Here is a 23050-nt window from a genome sequence, read left to right on the forward strand (position 1 = left end):
GGTACTGTTCAAATTGAATGATGGACCAATCCATTTTGGAAATTTAGCAGGGTAAAGGTCAAACCGTTTGAATTTCCACGTTCACAAATATAGCAAACTTTTCAACTTGGCAAATGATAAAGAACTAGCAGCTGTCGGTGATAAAACATGGCAAGAAACACGACAGGCTTTAATGTTGGTAAACACATAATGAGTGCAAAACTAATCAACAACAGGAAAAGACCAGATATGGAAGCGGACTAGAAGATAGCGTTTGTACTTTTAAATTTATCTATCTTGACTTTGAAGAAAAGTTGAAACTCGTTGCAATCGCTCTCAAGATAGATCATTTCAAACGGTCAGTGCTGGATTTAGTTTAGCACATATACAGCCATTTCCTCATTTGAACTCGACCCAGCGTCCTCTGGAAATAACGACCGACACATTATCCACATAGGCCTGTATATTAGTTCCTAAACAATTTAATGTACAAACTTGCTTCCCTTGTGCTAGAATGAGCTTTATTAAAGGAGCATTATGCCTTTGCTTATTATGTGGTTGCCACTTTTATTTTGCGTTGAACATCTTGTTAGAAAGTATCATTTAATCCATTGTTCCTTATTACCCGACTCCCCCCCCCCCCCCAAGCCCCGCCCCCTCTCCCTTTACTGCTGAAAATAATATGCATATTCTCTATCTAAACAGGCAGTAGAAACCCTTATGGAAGTATAACTCCATCAAACACGCTAAGCAATTATGTACATAATACAGTTCCCGGGGGAAAGGTAATAAGCATTATTATAGTTAAGTACACCGTAAACTTTTACTGCAAATTTTGCCATAGACCTGTGGAGTCTGAAAATGTTAGATTTTCGAAGACTGTTGGGGAATAACGAATATATATGTTTGTCAATTATTAACGGTACATATTTCGAAAGAATTTTAAGTGCGCATTTATCAAACGTACTTGTATTTCCTTACCTGTAACCTTGATACGCGTATAACCTTGATACGTTAAGTACGATTTCAAAAATTGTAAACAATTCTCTGGCATTTGAACTTAGTGGAAAGCAGTGCAGCTTATCTCAACACTCGATGAATTATTTGCTTCCAAAAATTGCAATTGTATGACGTTTCTGGTGTATAGTCCGTGCACTTTCATTGTCTGATAACCCACGGGAAAGTGCCGCGCGGCACCTACCGTATATAAAGACGTTGCTGACCGAGCGCACCAACATTCTACGCACGAATTGCGTGAGGACTCCAACAACACACACTCACAGTAAGTATCATTTAAAACTTTATATTTCTTTTGTTAGTTTTTAAATAGTTCGAATACTAGCCCCTCCCCCTTATTATTAACATGATGACTATGCGAAAGTTCAGAAGTAGTTTGATCTTTTGTATTTTACAGTATTTCGCACACCAAAAAAATGCAAATGGCCATAGTTTTACTCGAAGCTCATTTAATGTTAATAGTTTATAAAACAACAAGAACAACAAGAACAGCATCAATGAAGCGTTCCATGGTCGGACCACAATAAATTAATTGCTTGATTGCACCGGATTTTTGCATGCTGTCGCAATCCATTTTTTTTAAATGATAATTGTATTTCAGTAAGTCACTTTAAACACCCTACTGTATATATTTTCTTTTTAAATTTTCGATCGACTAGGGTTTTTTTTTCGTTCAGAATTCTATCAATTATCAAAAATATTATAAAAAAGCATTCTCCCCATTATAGGAAAAAGTAGCAATTAGTACGTTAGTTCCCGTGTTTCAAGAAGGAAAATTTCTACGGAATGGGCATTGCAGTTAAAATAGCCTACATTGTTTATTTCAACTCGATATACACAAAATAGACAGGCATGAGTTTTGTCCGCAGCGGACGTCAACGTCACTGGACTGCTGTCGTCGGTACTGCAATTTATGACAAATATGCTCATTATGTAGCTTCATGAGTATTTAATAATTATATATGAGATTCATTCCGTAATTGCCGGGTCATTTTCCACTTATTGGGTCTTTATCTGCCATTTATTGGGTCTTTTTAAACAATACATAGACCCAATATATATATTTTTTCAAGTATTCTTTGTCCATACTTCAAATGATGGCTGATGTTCTGAGAAAGTTATTTGCCACAAAAAGTTATAAAATTAAATTCTTTTTTTTTATTGGTGCTATTCTAATGAAATCTTTCAAAATTCTAGATTTAAGACCACCCCACTCGTTACGATAATGATATATTTTTAGCATATTCGGATGAATTCAGGGGCAATCTAAAGATTTATAGTACACACCTGGAACGCCAAATTAATATAAACTTATCTAGTTTTAATATTTGAATGTATTTGACCTTTGATGAAGTTTTCGGGTGAACTTTGTCTCTAGTCTCTAATAGAGTTCTTTCATTAATTGGTCATTGTCGGCTTATCCATTGAGGGCAACTCTTTAGAAATCCGTTGAAATGAACTTGTTGTTGTTGTTGTTTTCGATTTGCTGCCACCAAATAAATATTTTTCTTTATTTTGCGACTATGAAGCAGTCTTGTGTTAAAAGGTTAAGCAAAGTTCCCGACGGAACAGTAGTCGGATAAAAAAGAAATACTCAAAGTCGTATAAACAAGCCATACTGTTTCTTCTTAATTTCGCTAAAGCTGATGCTAGTGGTGCTAGGTTGGTGTTGAAAATTTCTTTACTTCAATCAAACCGAGTCTGCTATTGAGTTGCTTGGTTGCGTATGCTTTCAAAGAATCTTTTCACAGCTTTTAGTAACAAAACATTTTAGCTTTATAGATTACTATAAAATGTCGTGCTCTCTGGATATGATGTCGTGCATAAGAGGGTTACACGTTGAAACAAAGCCCACTCATTTCTACAAATCAGCTTAGTAAAATGGTCCCAGGATGAATCATACTGTTTTGGTAAAACATATAGAGAAAATCAGCTACGTTAACGACGAACATGCATCGCATACAAGGCATCAACAATTTTGTTTGAGGGTTACTAAATGAAACATTGTATTGAATTACAGTGTATTCTGAAATCGATCAGATAGTTTAATACAACTATATTTTCAAAACGTCCAATATATATATGTGTGTGTTTTTGTCAAAGAAACATTATGAAAAATTACTTTCAGAATAATTCAACACCATTGTTATTTTGGCGACCCTCTACCAAATTGTTAAATATAACCTGCATAAAGTGGATTAGTTTGTTTGTGTAAGAACCTTCATTTTTTAACAGATCTTCATAAAACTTGTCTTTACTATAGCAGTAAGACTTCCAAGAATTGTCATTGTATTATTTATAAAATACTTAACCACTAGTAGGCAGTGTTTCTTTCCATACGTCTATTCATAACTGTTTTTCTTTGATTTGAAACTCCGGTGATCGATCTAAGATCATTGTGCCGCTATTGTATCTTTAGCACAATACTTATTATCTCGAGCGCACGACGTTATATTTCCAGCTCCAGGCTCAAAAGTGTTCGACATCTTGTATCGAGCGCTAGACGTCTACTCGTGAGCGCACGTCATCTTATCTCGAGCGCTTGACTAATTATATCGAGATATTATTTCGAACGCTCGAGACAATTTGATCTAAAATGTCTAAAACATAACCGTAGCGTTATTACATTATCACTATATTTCATTTTCGGTAGGTCGTTGTGGTCATGTAAGGTACTGCGATCGCTTTATGTCCGTATGGAACGCCTAAACTGTCTTGGCATGATAATTATTAGTTCGTCATGTGTGCCTTTTCCAACATATTCGGTACAAATAATAATTTGTTTTGAAGATAAAGCAGTTTGTTATGTACATTTACTAGTTTGTCCTTTACATATCTTTGTTTGTGCTGTTCATTCACTAGTTTGTGCTGTCCAATTAATAGTTGATCGTGTGCATTTTTCAATACATTCGGTACACATCATAATTTGTTATGTAGATAAAGCAGTTTGTTATGTACATTTACTAGTTTGTCCATTACATATCTTAGTTTGTGCTGCGCATTCACTAGTGTGTGCTGTCCAATTAATAGTTCGTCGTGTGCCTTTTCCAATATATTCAGTACAAATCATAATTCGTCTTGTAGATAAAGTAGATTGTTATGTACATTTATTAGTTTGTCCGGTACGTTTCTTAGTTTGTGTTGTGCATTTAGCAGTTTGTTCTGTACAATTAATAGTTCGTCACGTGCATTTTCCAATATATTCGGTACAAAGGATAATTTGTCTTGTGGATAAAGCAGTTTGTTATGTACATTTACTAGTTTGTCCAGTACATTTCATACTTTGTGTTGTGCATTATTTGTACCGAATCCATTGGAAAATGCACATGAAGAAGTATAAATAGTACAGCACAAACCAGCAAAAGCACAACACAATCTGGAATGACTACGTAATAAAATAAAAAATAGCATGTCAAGGCAGTTTAAGCATTCCATGTCCGTCGTCAACACGTTCTCCTTCTGAACCACTTAGGCAATTACAACCAAACTGAACTAAGTATTTTATGCATGACGCGCTTTCAAAGTTGTCCCGATGCAGAATTTTGTTGACATAGTAATGGAAAAAGAAAATATTAAAATTCAATTTGTCATTATCTATTGAACACAGCTAATGACAGAGACATGTTTTATGGGGATTCTGTGAAAAGCATGAGCGCCAAGACTTGGAACTGGTTTCCCTTATATAGATGTTGTGAAAAGATTAAAACTCTCCTTGTTTGAAGAAATGTTCCATCGGTGACCGTATGCCAAGTAACAAACAAAACCGCTATGTGCACGGTTACATTGTCTGAATATCGTGGGAACTTAAGATATTCTCGACAGACATCGTTTATCCGATTATAAAATAGTTTCACACAAATGTGTCTCGGAAGACGTGTTCAAATTATTATTCTGAATATAGAAACCTGAACGGCATCTCCTGTGCTGGCCAGATTTTGAAATAAATTCACAATGCAAGCCGTTCTACCAAGAGTGTTCAAATAATTAGTCAAAAACATTGCCGCTACGTATATGTGTCGCTGTCATCTTTTCCAAGTATGAATAACGCATACTAGTATGTTTTAATCATCGTGTCAGAAACATCTTGTCCGATTAATTCCACGGCAAAATTGTACGGATTATTCATATTCGTGTCACTATAAAAGCCATTCTGACAGAAATGGGTCTTAGATGCCTCCCAACCGAAATTGACCTACTTATTTAGGCTGCGAAACTCAGTTTGAGCGGTCTAGGGTGATCGTTGCCGTTTGCTTTATAAATAATTGCTTTGGCGCAAATTGCTAAATATGGTAACTGAATTGAATTACAAGCTAGATACCGGTCAATGCATTTTCCAGCTTCACGACGGTTGGCTAGATAACTACTTCTGTTATATTTACAGACGGGCTGGTTGAAGAGGACCAAATCAACTTTTGAAATAACCCTAAAAATGCTGCTTCTCGCAATAGTTATTCTTGTCTTGGGCGGAAGTGGACACAGCGCCATCTACCGTCGGAATGCCATTACGGATCCAGCTCGTCTTTGGGCGAATGGTCAGATTCCATATACCTTTCACGGACAGATAGACGCCTACCGAAAGGTACACATGTTGGCAGGAATGAAACAAGTCATGCTCAGTACTTATAGTAATGGGCAACCGTGTATTACCTTTGTTCCAAGAACATCTGAAACTGATTATGTTGAAATCCAGTTTGCCGGGGTTGGGGGAACTGGAAGTAAAATCGGACGCGCAGGTGGGAAACAAATTCTAACTGTGAATCATGATATTACGCAAGACAACATAGTCCAAAGTCTTATGTTCGTTATTGGTGTCCACCCAGAGGTCGCACGTCCAGATCGAGACAATATTTTAGAAATTGTCACCGGTAACATTGACTCCGCGGCCATGAACAACTTCCGTATCGAACAGGACACAGACACATTCCGACAACCATTCGATTACAACACTGTGGTCATGTACGGACCATATTCCTTTGCAATCGACCCATCGATGCCAACCATAAAGACAAAATATGACGGTTTTACTATCGGTCAGTCCGTATCCATGAGTTCAAATGACGTCACACTTATACAACATGTGTACAAGTGCCCCTTAGATTCAAGCCATAGAGTCGACATTCTCGGTCCATTACAATTTGAGTGCCACTTTCACCAAGATTTATGTCAGTTTAAGCAAGACACACAAGACGATTTTGACTGGGTTTTGCGTGAAGGACCAACTGCTGCCACTGGTACAGGTCCTAACGCCGACCACAGTAGCGGATCGGGAAGTTACGGTTTAGCCATTGCAAGCGGTCATCACAATAAAGTAGCTCGACTGATCACACCAAATCTTCCAGCTGGAACATATTGCTTCGTTTTGTGGCTGTACGCCTATGGAAGCGACGTGGGACAGCTTCGTGTGTTTCAGCGCACTGTTGATGGAGATAAGGCAATCATTGGCGTTAACCCAACACCCGTCAATCAGTGGTACCATGGATCTGCCACGGTTGAATCTCCACAAAGCCAAGTTTCTGTGATTGTTGAAGCTAACATCGGTAACGGCGACAAGGGTGACATAGCTATTGACGACATATATATCTACAGCGGAAAATGCATTGACTGGTTCTAATATGTTAGTGAAGTTCATTGTAACGTTAAAATGAAATAAAAATATTGGTAAGTGTAGTTGATTTTTGCTGTTTTTATCAACGTAAAGCGGATATTTTCAAAATCTATTTTCAGGTACCTGTATACACAGATGAAGACGGGAATTATTTTCACCCTGACTTTGGTATATGTCATAACGTCTGCAAAAACTGCAACCAAAGTAACCAATAAGATTCGAGACCATGCTAATGATATTTTGTCTCACTCAACGGTTCTTGCTGCGACAAAAACGAAGACTTTAGTTCTCACAACAGTCAAAGGCGAGTCTAAAATACAAACAAGAAACGTACTTACCGATCCGACAAAGTTATGGTCACAGGGGAAAATTCCATTCATTTTCGACGAAAATGTGCCAGCTTTCACCAAAATAGAGCTTCTTGCAGCTATGCAAGAGATTGAGATGAGCGCATACAGTGGGCATAAACTCTGTGCTATGTTTGTTCCGCGTTCAACGGAAACAGATTATGTCCATATAGCATGGACGAGCGGTTTATCCGGCTCAACGAGTATTGGACGTGTTGGTGGGAGACAAGAAATGACGGTAAACAGTGCTGGCGGTCGTGGCCACGACGATAATTTAGAAATTCTCCTCATGACCATGGGACTTATACCGGAAATCATGCGCCCAGACAGAGACACTTATCTGAATATCAACATCAACAACGCCGTGTCAAGTAACCCGTTTCGCGTATTAACCGGAACTGGAACCAGCGATTTCGGTCAGCACTTTGACTATGACTCGCTAGTACTCGGAAACCCATACCAGTTTGCCATAGACGCCGCGTATCCTGTGACCTCAGCAAAACAAAGCGGAAAGGTGATGGGTCAGAGCGTATCCATGACAACGGGTGACGTGACCTTACTACAACACGCATATCATTGTACAATCGATTCATCTCACGATATTGACCTACTGGGAACTCTTCCTCTCGAATGTCATTTCCATACAGACATATGCTCTTTTACACAAGACCATACAGATGATTTTGACTGGGTTGTACAAGCCGGACCGACGGCGACATCTGGTACAGGACCAAATGCTGACTATAGCAGCGGGTCGGGAAAATTCGCCCTAGCCCAAGCTGTTAATCATCACAACCAAGTAGCCCGCCTTGCGTCTCCTACGTTCAATGCCGGGGAATACTGCTTACGAGTAAATCTGCACATGTTTGGACGTGATATCGGTGCTCTTAAAATTGCTGCGGTTCTCCCGAGCGGTTTGAAAAAGTATCTTCTCAATCACAGTGGCCAATTAGGCAAAGGCTGGTATCACATTTACTCGACGATAAACAGCAAAAGCTCGTTTCATCTCCAGATCGAGGCAACCATAGGCAGCGGAGATCAAGGTGACATTGCTATTGATGATGTTTACATGTACAATGGCGAATGTATTGAATGGGATTAAATTAAGATTGAAAGAAATGGGAATATGAAACTTTCAAAGTTATGTGTAAAGTTATGAAAAAATAAATAAACACGCCAATATTGACTAAAAGGTCCAAGATTTGTAGTTATTTACCAATAATCACAAAACAGCTTTCGCCCCTGACTAACATTGTACGTACTGCAACTTAGGGAAGGCAGATAATCATGTGCCTTCTATGCCTTTGAGCCATGTCATATATACCTCCCCTGAAATGTACGTATATTGCGTATGGAAGAAGTGCCGAATTTTCATACCAGGGACTGATGTCTGAAGCCCTGAGTTACCTCACCCCGATCCTACTACGTACGACTTTTCCCGCCAAAATGAAAACGCTATAGTTAGTATTATCGTAAAGTATTACAAGATTAGCTAAACTAGAATGCGGCTCGCTTGGATCATTAAGATGAAAGGCAGAAATGAAGACATATCCGAATAAAAGAAGTCAAAAGTTTACGCTGAATGTGGAATGAAGTAAAGTATCATTAACTAATAATTTGCTGGGTTTTTGTTTATAAGATTACGGCATTTCACATAAATATGAATTTTTGTTGAAGCGGTGCGATTCTTTTAACTCTCAGTAGGGTTTTATTTTGCTGTATTATGTTACTGGAGTGATTAAATATCATAATATTGAAGTGAAAATATTAATCAGTAACATTGACTATGCATTGTATTTTATATTTTGATAGTTGGTACCTTCTGATTTTTTGGATAGACTTTGATTTTAGTATGTTTGTACATTTTGGTTTTGGTACGTTTTGACCTGTCAGCTTCATAAAACAATTTTTCTTCACATTGGCTTCTTTTCTCATCCACCGTTTAATGATTTTTGTTCATTTAACAATGATGACAGCGGATTAGGGAGGAGAATTGTCTACTTGGTCACTTCTCAATACGCCAATCGCCTATTATGTGTCTTTCGTCGCCGGTTTCATATAGTGCAATGAATTGAGAAGCAGGAAGCCATACAATACCTTTTTGGAAATGTTCTGAATTATAGCTAGGTTTAATACTAAAATTCTATCATAATGCCTGGGCGAGCCGGCATAATTACTTTTAGTAATGATGCTGTTTTAACTGATATTACATTTGCATAACTGTATTTAATAAAGGAGCAGAAAATAACAGACAAAATTCATTACAAAAGTTTCGATTTTATTGGTGTCAACAATTATAGGTAGTGAGTACTATCTATCTTCCATTACTATCTAATCCTGTACAGGGACGTAGACACTTAGTACAACGAATCATTCACAAGTAGCAGCACTTATGTATGTTCAGATGTCGGGAATGGTCGGAGATTGAAGATATGTACGATAAGAGGGTTGTTCAAAACAACGTATCATATACTTTATTGAAGCACATAAGAAATCATGTGTGATATCATCATTAATAACAATCACTGACATGGATATAATCAGCTGTCCTCGGAAACTAACTCGACCCGGCGCACGTACACGTCGTTATATTTTAAACGTCGTTATATTTCCACGCCATATTTAAAGATGTCAAGATTTTAGCATGGTACTCTCATTTTTTATTGTAAATTACAGTACAATACCTAAGCAGTAAGTCATAATGTACTGTTCGGTCGAAAAACTGTAAAAACTATTAACACTTCTTCAAGTCGTAAGCCTTTTTCAAGGCATCGTGAATAATTAAGAAATAGAAAATGCTGATGTCTGCACACTGTTGCTTGAACTATACCATATTCTCTAGTAGACTAGTAAACCATTTTCTTGTGTTATTATACGAAAGTTTCTATTGCGAAAGGAGCATATACGAGGGGAATTCAGAACATTTCGAAACTGTTCATATAAAATATAGAAAACCCACTATTTAACAGTCCCTGAAAAAGAATCGCACTTAACAGAAACGCAATTTTCCATCCGGGCTATCCATGATCTGAAAGCCACAGATCAGTCTTCCAGTAATAGATCTTCCAGGTGCACTGGGTATTTGCAGAGCAGGGCCTTTAGAATTAAAGAACATTGTTGGAAGAACCCGTTAGCAACTTTGAGTTCTTTTTGCGATGATAGGTGGCAAAAGATAAACGGAGAAGGGTCGAACCCATTATACCAATGTCTGTTCCATGCCCAGCAGGAAGTCGGCATTGATCTGCCGGGTTCAGTCCTTCTTGGGAGAAGGCATTTACCTGGCTTAGACAGGAATGTGATGACATGGTGTGTCTGATATTTAGGAAGCATACAAAGGGTAGGCGAAATGGGAATGAAACTTGGGAATGAAATTTGTATTAATCTGCCATATAAACGGGTCAGACTTGTTTCAGTTACAGATCATGCAGCATCAGCATGTCACATGTAAGTCTGTTAATTAATGTATTATGAATATTTTTTATATATTTTGAAAATTTCTGATTTTACTGCATTCTGTTGTGTGTGCGTGCGTGCGTGCGTGCGTGCGTGCGTGTTTTCAGAGCAGCTATTGAGGCACGTAAAGAAACTACACCTACTATCATAGAACAATATTGTGAGGAAAATGGTGCGCGAGTCATTCACTGGCTTGGATTCATATTTGTTGACGATGCAGACCTAGAAACAATGCTAAATACCCGGTATACAAGTGATCGATTTGTCGGATGAAATACAAACTGCATTGTTGTCAGAACATAGGTATTGACAAAGATATTTTTATTTCTTTTACGTTATTTAAACAGTGAAAGCAATATAGTTAATATTTTTTTAGAGTTAAAAGCTTTACCTAACGGACAAGCAGATGAAATCATCAAATCTCTGTGGCAGTTCGTAGAAGAGTATTAGTTTCAGTTAAACAAATTAGTGGGTTTTGGAAGTGACGGTGCCAGTGTTAAGGTTGGGCGGCACAGGGGTGTGGCTACACAGATGAAAGAGAAGAGCCCAATCATGGTAGATGTGCACTGCATAGCACACAGACTAGCCCTAGCAAGTGCTGGCTCTGCAAATCAAATACCTTACATGAAAAAAAACTTTCATCCTAACTAGCACAACCTCTACCAAACTTCTGCAGTGCGAATGGCAGGACTGGACGAGGTGTGTACGTTTATTTTGTTATAGTTAACGGCATACAAAATTTAACCATGTAATACCTGTACACGTTGTAATTACTGTTTTTATTACATTTTCAGGATTTATTTAAGAGTCCAACCTTGAAGCTGAAAGAGATCATGTTTGTGAGATGGTTGTCACACAGTGAGGCAGTGAAAGCGCTGCGTAGGTACGACAAGCAAGTCATGATTAGCCTTGACAGAGAGGCAAGTGAAAGACATGATCCTGCTGCATATGGGCTGTTTAGATTCTTTAAAACTTACAATAGCATTGCAACAATTTATATGTTGTCCGATGTACTACCTGTGTTCGCAATGTTGTCAAAGTCACGGCAGGTAAAATAGTTTGCTTGTTTTATATATTTTGCTTGCTTTATGTATTTATTTACAATATGCTACTTCTGTTTTGATAATTTACACAAACACGTCTTGTTTCATTTGACAGAAAGAAGATGTTGACATAAACTCAATCAACAGTCTATTGGCTACCACCAATGAAGAACTGCAGTCTCTGTATTTCAACACAGGTCCATTTTTCACTTAATTGGATGAAATTCTGGAGGATCAGAATAACCTTTTGATGAAGATAAGAAAGACATATTTATGTCAAATGTATGTATAGTTTCGGTTCATTCCAATAATTTAGTTTTATAAGGTTATAAAATAATTTATAAAGAAAAGGCTTCAGTGTTTTATTTGTATAAAAGTTCTATGATCAACGCATTTTTGATTGATTTCCTATTTTGTTTTCAAATAGGTTTACAAGACTTTCCATCAAAATATCAGAAGAAATGTAGAGGAAAGATTCCCTCACATGCCCCTTCTTCAGGCATTTGAAATATTTAAGCCTCAGATGGTGCCAGATTCAGCAATATTTACAGATGTAGATGAAATGTTGCAGGTATGCTTAATATGAATAATATTTAAAATATGCAATTCAAAAGTTCTGTTCTTTTTGTACAAGACTAAGCCTATATGAAAATAAAACTGTTTTCAGACATTGATACTTATCCATGATAGACACAGCGATGATACCATCCTTGAGTACAAACTGATGAAAAGAATGATGATTACGTGCAAATTCAGAAAAAAAGATACAAACTGACTTAATGAAAGACATGGCAAAATAAGAAACGTCCATTGTATTTTCTAACCTGCCACTGCTTACTAATATTGGATTGGTCATTGCTGTTTCAACTGCTGTTATATTATGTATGTTATAACAAACTTATAAAACGGTTAATTTATCTGCCGGAAGGTACGGAAGGTAGGCCTTTAAGTAATGGAATATTCGTTCTTGAAAACTCCAAAAATACATTGTTTTTCAACATTTTCAGATTGTGAGAGGTCATTTTCCAAACTGAAAATAGTGAAAACTCTTTTACGCAACAACCTGACAACAAAAAACTTGAACAGCGAACTACGAGTGTCAATCAATGGACCAAAACTGGTGGATTTCAATTTTGACACTATGACCAACAAATGGAATTCAAACCCAAGGCGTATACATGTGCAATAAACTTGAAAAGAAATACTACAAGTGTTTATTTCATTTTAAATACATGCACCTAGATTTTAAGACTTTTGTAATTATTTTTAGATATTACACTGAATAAAACAATTTTAACTGTATACTTTGTTTTTGTTAACAATATTTAATTTATGCTTTCTCGTAATTAATCATCATTTTCTAGTGAATCATGTACGCAGTACGACAAATCGCAATAGTGTGCTAGCTATAACTGGAGAGCCCGGCTATTACAAAATCCTGGGTGTAATCCTAGCTCTTGTCCTTTCCTGAGCCGTTGTCTGTTGTTTATCCGCCTTTGAGGTTTGAAATAACATAACCACGTCTCATCCTCTGTGAGAAGTTCATTAAATCTCCTTTTTGCAAAATTGCACCTTTTGAGTTTTTTTCTCTTTGGTCAATAGATTGGGTGCCCATCTTGCACACACCTACGATAATTTCAAGTGTTTAGTCAGAGTTTCATCAACACTTCCCGTTGAAATTCCCACTGATGCAGCTATTTGGGAAACTTTGTCTCCAGTCCTCTACTACAATGTCTGCTACAGCAGCAATCTTATGAGAGGATGCGCTTTACACGAGGTAGATCTAGTACTTTAGATTTTTCCAAATATCCTTACCCACCAACAGACAAGCATATCGAGATATGACACGATCTTGTCAAAACTGTGGTTAAACAAATCCTTATACCAAGAACTGTAGAAAGCACACACTTTCAGACAACTATGGCAGAAAAATGTAAGACAGAAGGATCTTTACAAGATCATAGGACAACGATTCGAAGACAAATACTCCATGCCCTTTGGTGATGAAAACAAATTTCTACTGTTACAAACTTTATGCAGTGGTTGTGATGATATAATATGTAAGTGCTGTTATGTTTTGGTGCTGGAACCGTCATCCGTAAATGATATTATTAATAATAATCATAATCATAATCATAATCATAATCATAAACATTATAACAAAAATAATGATAAAGCAACCAAAAAGAAGTAACATATACGATTCTCGAGAGGAGTATGCTATACACGCAAATGACGGCATATTTTCATATAATCCAATTCAAGGGGATACATATTGCTAAGGTGTCAACTTGTTCTTCCAAACCCCGATGAAATTAAGTATCATTTAAGTTTACCAAATTCAAATGATATTCTTGGACTATGTGAAACAATTCTCACAGACAATATTTAAGTATCAAAAGGTTCTCGTTTGAGAGAAAAGACAGACCGCATTTGCATTCAAGTAAATTATGCCAAATCTAAGCCGTTTCTAGTGAAATTCATATACAGACCATCAGATGTAAATCAGGCGTGGATAGATTTGTTTGAAGCTCAACTTGAAAAACTCGATCTGCTAAACTTAGGATCTCATATCGACGGAACTTCAACATGAATTACTCGCCGAAAAATTCACAAATAAAAAATGGCAGGATGTGAAGACGAAATTCGATCTTAATCAACTTATCAAAATCCCAGCACGAGTAACAAAAGATAATAGGTAAAGGTAGATTTCTCGGAAGCACGGCGCACTAAAAACACAGCATCAGAGCCACGGATTTGCAAAGTACGCCCACAACAAAAAGAAGCTGTAACGGAAAAATATTACAGACGGGTTGCTTCAAACATCTAACAAGTACATATAAATTTAGGCCAAATATAGATAGAGGGGGGGGGGGGGGGGGGGGGTAAGGGGTAGAAAGGGGGGGGGGGAGGAAGTTGAAGGGGAAAGTAGAACAAGGATGAATATCGTGAGCTTTTGGTCTACAGCTCCTTTATAATATAAGCATGAAATAACAGGAGTAATAACACTTTATTAACATGAGCACCAGACAGTACTTAAATATGTTCAAGTTACATAATATTAATTGTCACCTGTTTTCACGACCTTTGTTCAATGATGACCAAATAGGAGAATGCTGGATCACTGGCTGTCACAAATTTATAGTCTCTGAAGTTGCCAGGACCAGCAAAATGAACCAATCAGAACCCTGCATTAATCCAGGGAGACAGGCAGGAATTTACAATTCCTGGAAGCAAAGCAGCCATATTGCCAGGACAATGTCATAAAAATCAGATTTTCAGCTACAGTTATGGCTATAAAGCAAAATTAACATGATAAAAAGGTCAATTACAACACATTCCTAAAATACAGACACTACTTATAATAATTTGTTACTCTTATGAAAGGTTATTAGCAATTGAAAATTCCTAGTGGGCAGGAATTTGAATTTTACCGCCTGGAAAACTTGAAGGTCAAACAGGTGAATGATATTTCTCAAAATTACAGAAAAACAGACAATATAAAAGTTAAATTTACATATTCCTAAGACAGAATAAAACTTATTCATCCTTTACATACAATAAGTAGTCACTTATAAGCTGTCTCTGACTTAAGATTAGGATTTAAATGCAGAAATCAAGGGAGACAAATCCGTAAGAACAGTAATAACTGCCAGGATCAGATTGGAGATATTCAATTGAGAATTTCAACAAAAAGGTAATATTTTATGTCTGTATACTGTATCCTATAGTTATACTTGTCCTATAAATGTCCATTTAGCAAAATATACACAGTCATTTTCCTATAATAAGTGTTTTTACTGATGTAAACAGTACAGTCTCGGGTCGGAATTCCTGGCAGAGGTAAGGGTGTTTTCAATGATTATTTCTAATAAATTCTAAATGTAAGTAGTGTTCCAGTAGTATCAGTATTGTAGATAATGAATTTGTCCTAGTTAAATTGTTAGTGATTTCCATACTAAATCTTTCTCTGTAAAGAAAGATGGGGGTTGTCTGAAGCATTTATAAAAGTCTGAAAACCCTATTCCCTTACACTCTCCCCCACTTAAAAGAAATTTAAACATAAGTTAAATTTTATCTATTTGTCACCAGTGTTATTGTTACTCTGAACTTTGCTGTTTCAGGATCCTGAGTGGTACTGAACTAATCTTTTTTAGGTAGATGGAATTACCAAGCTTTGTTGAAATGAGCATAGATGCCAGCTCTCTGTCCTGATTCTTAGTAATGAAATTGATAAGAACTTTATAGTTAAGGAAGCGCCGTTTCGCTGCTTCAGTTGGTTGATGTACAGGAGCTGATCCAGGGAGAAGAAGGAAATTGTATGTGTCATAGATCAAATCAGAACTTGTTGTCGGCATACCATCAGCTGCTTCATCCAGTTTCATTATAGCCGCCACAAAGTTCAAGCGTCTTGTTTGAGAGTCCTTCTATTTCCAGTCCATAGGTGGCCATCTGAGAGTGGCTTTAGTAGTTGAATTGGTAAGTTTTACAGGATTTGTGACTTTCGACCAGTCCCTTGGTGCTGGACAAGTTAGTGGCATAGCTCCCCATTTCAGTTGTTCAACTGCCTGTACTGCTAGTTTCGAAACTTTACTAATACTTCCAATTTCAAACTCAGTCATACACAAGTGTTTAGCAAGAGCCTGGCTTGGTTCGTAGTATTCGGCACCAAGAATTCTTGTAGCATGCTTTAAATATAGTTCCGGATCACTACCATTTATGTCAGCCATCTTAGTGGGAGACTGATTAAGGAAAGCTATGAATAAATCACCATCATGTGTAAATAGACATCTTTGTTCACTTTTACTAAGATAGACAATATCTTCAGGTGGTTGAATCATTTCAGGTTTTGTTGGAGAGTACTGGTTGACTGAATCAATAGCCGACTGAGACGGACTGACGAAAGGTGAAGAAGGCGGCAACATTCCAGATGTAGGTCTAGCAGGTGACAGTTGAGTAGCTGTATAAGCAGGATATGGAGAAAGCATTGAATAATGGCTTGATGGACTTGACAGAATAGTTGCACAGTTAGATTTGTAGATGGGCTTGGTACATGGAATAGTATCTTGTATAGGTGTTCCAATAGCTTGGAGCCATCCTGACTCCCACTGTGGTAAGGATTTTGTTGCATCCTTCAGACTAGGAATGATGGTTCTCACAGCAAGCATTGCCTGAGTTGCTGATGGACTATCCATAGGTGCAGGTTTCACATGTCTTACATAATCATAAGGGTGAAGAGACAAATAAAACCCATTTCCTTCGGAGAAAAAGTTATCTGGCAACCCTATGCTGACACTTGGGTGTTTGGTACTTATATGTTTCTTTAGGTCATTTATGCGACCAAGAGTAACTTGTTTTGGTCTACAGAAACACAGATCACAGAGAGATGTTTGTGCTCTGCTGCAGCATGGTTTTTCAACATCTTTTTGGAGCTGCTGTAGTTGCCACATGTCCAACACTGATGAGCCATATCTGTAAATATTGTTTAATAAGATTGTCATATATACTCTAAATTGTTTATCGATAAACTACAGTTTGATAATGAATATGTCTTCTTTCAGCTAAGCGTCATCATTAGAAGATAATATGGAAACAACTGGCGATGCTGTCAAATACCTCAAAGGTACTGTTTAAGTCAAACTGCACAAGTGAATAGCTTAGCATTTTAGATTTCTGCTATATGATTCCAGCATAAACCTTGAGCAAGTTTCCAATAGCACAAATTGGCTGGCCAGACCTATTTTGCTATATACCCACAGACTCTTAAACACAGTACTGTGATACACATCAACATGTACAGCAATTTCAATATAACTTCCTTAGACCTGTCAGTTACATATTGATAAAATGATGTCATACTAAGGAAATGTAATGTATTACTTAATGTCTGCATTATTTAAAACATTGTAATATATCCACTAGTTATATATGTATCAATTGATAAATATTTGTGTCTGGTGCTCCAAATTCATAACTTCAAACTAAACTGTTTAACTATTTGTCAATTATAACAGCACAGTACATTTTTATTTAATTTTCCTGGATGTTCACTCTTATCCAATTGGGCAAGGTATTTCCATTATACTTCTGCAATTTGTCTACATGAAATACCTTTCCTTTTGATTTAGCTGACTGTTTTATTACATATGTTGTATCATCAATCTTCTGTATGATAAGACAGGGACCTTTCCATTTAGGACTAAGCTTTGAACATACGTCAACCTTACGAGTAGGATTGTACAGCCATACTACGTCCTTTTCCTTAAATGTACGTTTATGAGACCTTTGGTCATAATACTTTTTCCTATATATTGCATTCTTTTTCAGGGTTTTCCTAGCTACCTGATGTGCTAAGACGAGGTTGTTCTGTAGTTGCTGAACATAGTTGTCGACTGTTAGGGGATCCTGATTTTCTGGTAACCCTATCACTGCTGTCATGGGTAAGTTAATTTCTCTACCTAAAGTCAACATGTTTGGGCTTTTCCCAGTACTTGAATGGGTAGAAGCGCGATAGGCCATCATTACTTGAGGCAAATATTTGTCCCACTGTTTTTGATTTTTACCACAGTACATGGAGATCATATCGGAAATGCATCGCATCATTCTTTCAATTACACCATTGCTTTGCGGTCTTGCAATTGAGGTTTTAATTTTGCTTATTTGAAGAACCTCGCATACTTGTTTGAAAAGAGAACTGTTGAAGTTTGTTCCACAGTCGGAAAGTAAAGTCATTGGTGTACCAAATCTCACAACAAAATTGTTCACAAAGGCTTCAGCAACTGTTTTTGCTTCTTGATCGGGGATAGGCACTGCTTCACACCATTTTGTAAAACAGTCATTAATAACAAGAACATAACGATTTCCATTTTCTGAGAGTGGCAAAGGACCCAAAATGTCTATTGAAACCAGTTCCATGGGTTCTCCTACAGGATTCTGACCAAGGGGGGCTCGGATAGCTTTATTTTGTTTCCGAGATGAACACAAGTCACAATGCTTGATATAGTTTTTTATGGTTTCATTCATTCCTGGCCAGTAAAAGGTTTGTCTTATCCGGCTTAACATTTTCTCAGAACTAAGGTGTGCTGCTGAAGGAATGTCATGGAAATAGTGCATGACATCATTCTGAAGGGATTTAGGAACAATAAGTTGCAAGGTTACATTGTCGTTTTCTATCCATTTTCTAAATAGCATACCATTTTTACACTCCAGTCTATCGTACATTGACCAAAGTTTTTTCATGATGGACGAATTGGCAGATATGTTTTTCCAAGTCAGTGTATTTCCATCCTCCTTTGCAGCGAGAATAGTACTTATGTCTTCATCTGCTAATTGTTGCATACGGATTTCTGATGGGGACCAACCGTCAATCAGAAACTGTCTATTTGCTGGATTGTTTATCATTCCTCTGGTAACAACTCTTACCTGACCATGATTTTCCTCTGGCTTTTCAGATTCTAAGTTTGAGAGTTCAGTAGTGACAGTGGAAGCTGACATCTCATGATCAGAAGACTGGGTTGAGGAGAATACAATGTCATCAGAAGGCAGTTCAGGTATAAAAGCAATACTGTTTTCACAACCAGTACTGGTATCACTCGCAGGTGTGTCACTGACTGTGTGATTGTTAAGTTCCTGCTTGCCACAGACACGACATAAGGGTCTGCTAACAAAATCTGCATTCCTGTGTTGTGAACCAGGACGGTGCTTAATTTCTATGTCATATGTCTCTACAAGTTGCAGCCATCTTGCAACCTGACCAGAAGGGTTTTTCAACTTTTTGAGCCAACTAACTGCAGAGTTATCTGTTCTTAGAATTACTTTTTGCCCTAGTAAGTAATGGTGAAAATGTTTTAGAGCAACAATAACTGCCAATAATTCTTTGCGCATGGTGCAGTAGTTTAATTCATGCTTATTCATTGTCTTGCTATAATAACCTAACACACGCTCATTTCCTTGTTGCATTTGTGATAAAACTGCACCAGAAGCATAGTCTGAACTGTCAGTATCTAGTATCATTGTCTCACCAGAAATGGGATAAGCTAGTATTGGTGCTGATATCAGACAAGTCTTCAGACTTTGAAATGACTCTTCAGCTTCATTTGTCCATTTAAACTTGTTACTTTTCTGTGTTAGCCTATACAGTGGCTTGGCAATTTGACCAAAGTCTTTGACAAACTTAGAGTAGTATGATGCTAACCCGAGGAAGCTTTTAACAGCTTTCCTTGATGCAGGCCTTGGCCATTGTTTAATAGTGGAAATCTTAGTGGGGTCGGTCTGAATTCCTTTTTCACTGACAATATGTCCTAAAAATGCACATGACTTTTGGAAAAACAGGCATTTTGAAGGTTTTAATTTTAAGTTTGCCTCACTTAATCTCTGAAAGATGTGCTCAAGCCTGTCCAATTGTTCTTCAAATGTTTTGCTCGGACAGATGATATCATCCATGAACAGACAAAGTTCTTGATACTGCAGACCATTAAAAACATCTGCCATTAGGAGGGAAAATTCTGCAGGTGCGGCTGATAAGCCCATTGGTAGTTTAGTGTATTGGAAAAGTCCAAGACTTGTAGAAAATGCCGTTTTTTCGCTATCTTCAGGAGCTATACTCATTTGATGAAATCCCATGTTCAAGTCCATGGTAGAGAACCAGCTGTTGTTTGCCAAACTGTCTAGACATTGACCAATGTCTGGAAGAGGGAACGCATCACGTTTACAGAGCACATTAACGGCCCTAAAATCAACACATAGTCTGTAATCTCCTGATTTTTTACGTACTAACACAGTGTTGCTACTCCAGGGTGAAATGGATGGCTCAATTATACCATGATCTAGAAGTTTCTGGACCTCTTCTCTCTCAGCGTCACGTTGAGCTAAGGGGACCCTACGCATAGGTTGTTTGACAGGTTTAGCCCCTTGTGTATCAATGTGATGTTGTACGCGATCAGTGAACCCAAGATCTGTTGAAGATTTGGCAAATATTGACTGATATTTTATCAACAAAGCTTTGAAAGCAGTCTTTTGTTCGTCATTCAGATTCTCGGAACTTCTTTTAAAACAGTCAACTAAATGTACAGGAAGATCTGTGCCTTCTGCACTAGAAATGTTTCTACAAAAATTAACATTGTTATTGGAACTTTCTAACGGAGAACAAGTGTCATTAACATCAACAAAAGAACAGGAACCGATAATTGTCTCAGGCTTCAAAACTACAGGAGATTCGCCAAAGTTAACAATATTTACCGTATTAATATCTTTGGTGTCAAACACTCCTTGGACAACAGTAAAATGTCTGTCAAAAGTTTCTGGAATACATTCAACTAAAATGTTTTCAGAAGTTAATTCCTTGTTTCTTATGTCTATTTTTACCCATGCGCTTGTATTTGGAGCTATCGTGTACTTTTCTGACATAGTTATTCTACAGACTCGATTTAGACCCTTTCCTTGATGTAAGTATACCATACCAGTTTTCAGAACGAGACGGAAATTTTCATAGTCAATATTTCTTGCATGTTCACACAGGAAGTCCTGACCTAAAATACAGTCAGTATCAATGTCACATACTAACATAGGAATTTCAAATGTAAGATCATTGTCAAATTTAACTAAGAATGATGATTTCCCTATAACTTTCAAGTGTTTCCCATTTACATCAGCGATATTATGGCTTACAGTTTCAAGCGGGGTCTTATTTTCCAAGATGTTGTATTGATAGTGAGATAGAATTGACAGAGTGGACCCATTGTCTATTAAGCATTCCATTTCTGAATTTTGTAAAGAAATACATGCAAAGAAGCTATTGTCTGATTTTCCATTGTCCGTTACACTGTTTTTATCCACGCAGTGGGCCTGCTGGTGTTGTTCAGGCCTTGAAGCCTCCATCATCCCTCGGCCTACTGGGCTGATGGTTTCCAGTTTTCCTGCGCAGTTGAAGGATTGCCTTGAAGTAGAGGGCAGTTACGACGTATGTGTGAAGTTGAATTGCAGTTGTAGCAGCGCCTTGCTGAACTCTGTCTGTAACCTAGATTTCCTTCCTTTGCTGGCTGAGATTTCGTGGTTCCTGTCTGCGATTTTTCTAATCGATCTATTCTGTCTAGGATTTGGGTAAGAGTAGATTTGACATCCTCCTCGTATGAATTTTTGTCCTCCTGAACTACTCTTACTCTCCGTTTGTCAGCATTCTGACCAAAAATTCCCTCATAGGTTTCAATTATCTCTGTAACTTGGGCGACTGAATGACAATTTTCAGCGATACATTTGTACTTAAGATCTTGTCCAAGATTCCTATAAATGGTATGTAATGTCATTGATTCTTGGGCAGTCATGTCCATGTTTGGATATGCCTTTCTAACAATCTGTGAAATTACATCCACAAACTGTGAAGCACTTTCTCCAGGCTGTCTTGTTCTTGATTCTAACATGGAAAGCCATTTTGACCTCTGATTGCTGCAGCCGAACCGCTGTTCTAACCTGGTAACTAGTATATCATATCTTTCACGTACTTGTTCAGACAAACTAGCATAGAATTCTAGGGCTTTCCCTCTAAGGGACCCAGCAAGAATCAAAGCTTTTTCTCTTTCAGTCCATTGACCTAGTCTACTGCAAACCTCAAACTGGGTAATGTAAGGTTCCCAGTCTTCTTGACCACTGTATAAGTCTGGCTTTAAAGCTGTATAGGTGGGGATTCTGCCTGGTACAGGACTATTTCTAGGCCTGGGTGGAGTGCGAATTTGATTTTGATAATTTTGTATCGGTATTCCATAATAATTAACTCTGCGCCTCGGTGAGGGGCTGTCATCCTTGTTGTTTATTACTGGAGCTGGTGAAGATCTACTAATGTCACCACCTGCTTCCTCTTCAGTTTCATTATTATTGTTCCTTTGAATGTTAAATTCAACTTCAATGTCTGATTCCATTTTATTTATGTAACTTAAGTTTTGTTGTTTTTTTTCTTAAAAAATGTCTACATTTACAGTTAAAAAAATGACTATTTGTATTTTTGTGTCCTTTTTGGTAGTTTAAATCTTTGGGTTAATCAGAAATGTCAACAAAGTTCCAGGGTTCTTTTATCCCACTTCTGACACCATTTGTGAGCTTTTGGTCTACAGCTCCTTTATAATATAAGCATGAAATAACAGGAGTAATAACACTTTATTAACATGAGCACCAGACAGTACTTAAATATGTTCAAGTTACATAATATTAATTGTCACCTGTTTTCACGACCTTTGTTCAATGATGACCAAATAGGAGAATGCTGGATCACTGGCTGTCACAAATTTATAGTCTCTGAAGTTGCCAGGACCAGCAAAATGAACCAATCAGAACCCTGCATTAATCCAGGGAGACAGGCAGGAATTTACAATTCCTGGAAGCAAAGCAGCCATATTGCCAGGACAATGTCATAAAAATCAGATTTTCAGCTACAGTTATGGCTATAAAGCAAAATTAACATGATAAAAAGGTCAATTACAACATATTCCTAAAATACAGACACTACTTATAATAATTTGTTACTCTTATGAAAGGTTATTAGCAATTGAAAATTCCTAGTGGGCAGGAATTTGAATTTTACCGCCTGGAAAACTTGAAGGTCAAACAGGTGAATGATA

General features: G+C 37.4%; 1 protein-coding gene across 2 annotated transcripts; it reads left to right on the forward strand.

Annotated features, from left to right (window-relative positions):
- Nucleotides 1-1100: 1100 nt before the first annotated feature.
- LOC123563485 (zinc metalloproteinase nas-7-like) lies at nucleotides 1101-8147 on the forward strand. 2 transcript variants are annotated; one of them, XM_045356316.2, is made up of 2 exons: nucleotides 1101-1261; nucleotides 5378-6663. In XM_045356316.2, the coding sequence occupies exon 2, from the start codon at nucleotides 5426-5428 to the stop codon at nucleotides 6605-6607; it is 1182 nt and encodes a 393-aa protein (XP_045212251.1). In that variant the 5' UTR covers nucleotides 1101-1261; nucleotides 5378-5425; the 3' UTR covers nucleotides 6608-6663. The 2 variants fall into 2 exon arrangements, with proteins under 2 accessions (XP_045212251.1, XP_053388194.1); XM_053532219.1 differs by lacking the exon at nucleotides 5378-6663 and adding an exon at nucleotides 6721-8147 and having other exon boundaries at nucleotides 1106-1261.
- Nucleotides 8148-23050: the final 14903 nt, after the last annotated feature.

Source organism: Mercenaria mercenaria, chromosome 2 (genome assembly GCF_021730395.1).
Source record: "Mercenaria mercenaria strain notata chromosome 2, MADL_Memer_1, whole genome shotgun sequence".
In the NCBI taxonomy this organism is placed as follows: Eukaryota; Metazoa; Mollusca; class Bivalvia; order Venerida; family Veneridae; genus Mercenaria; species Mercenaria mercenaria.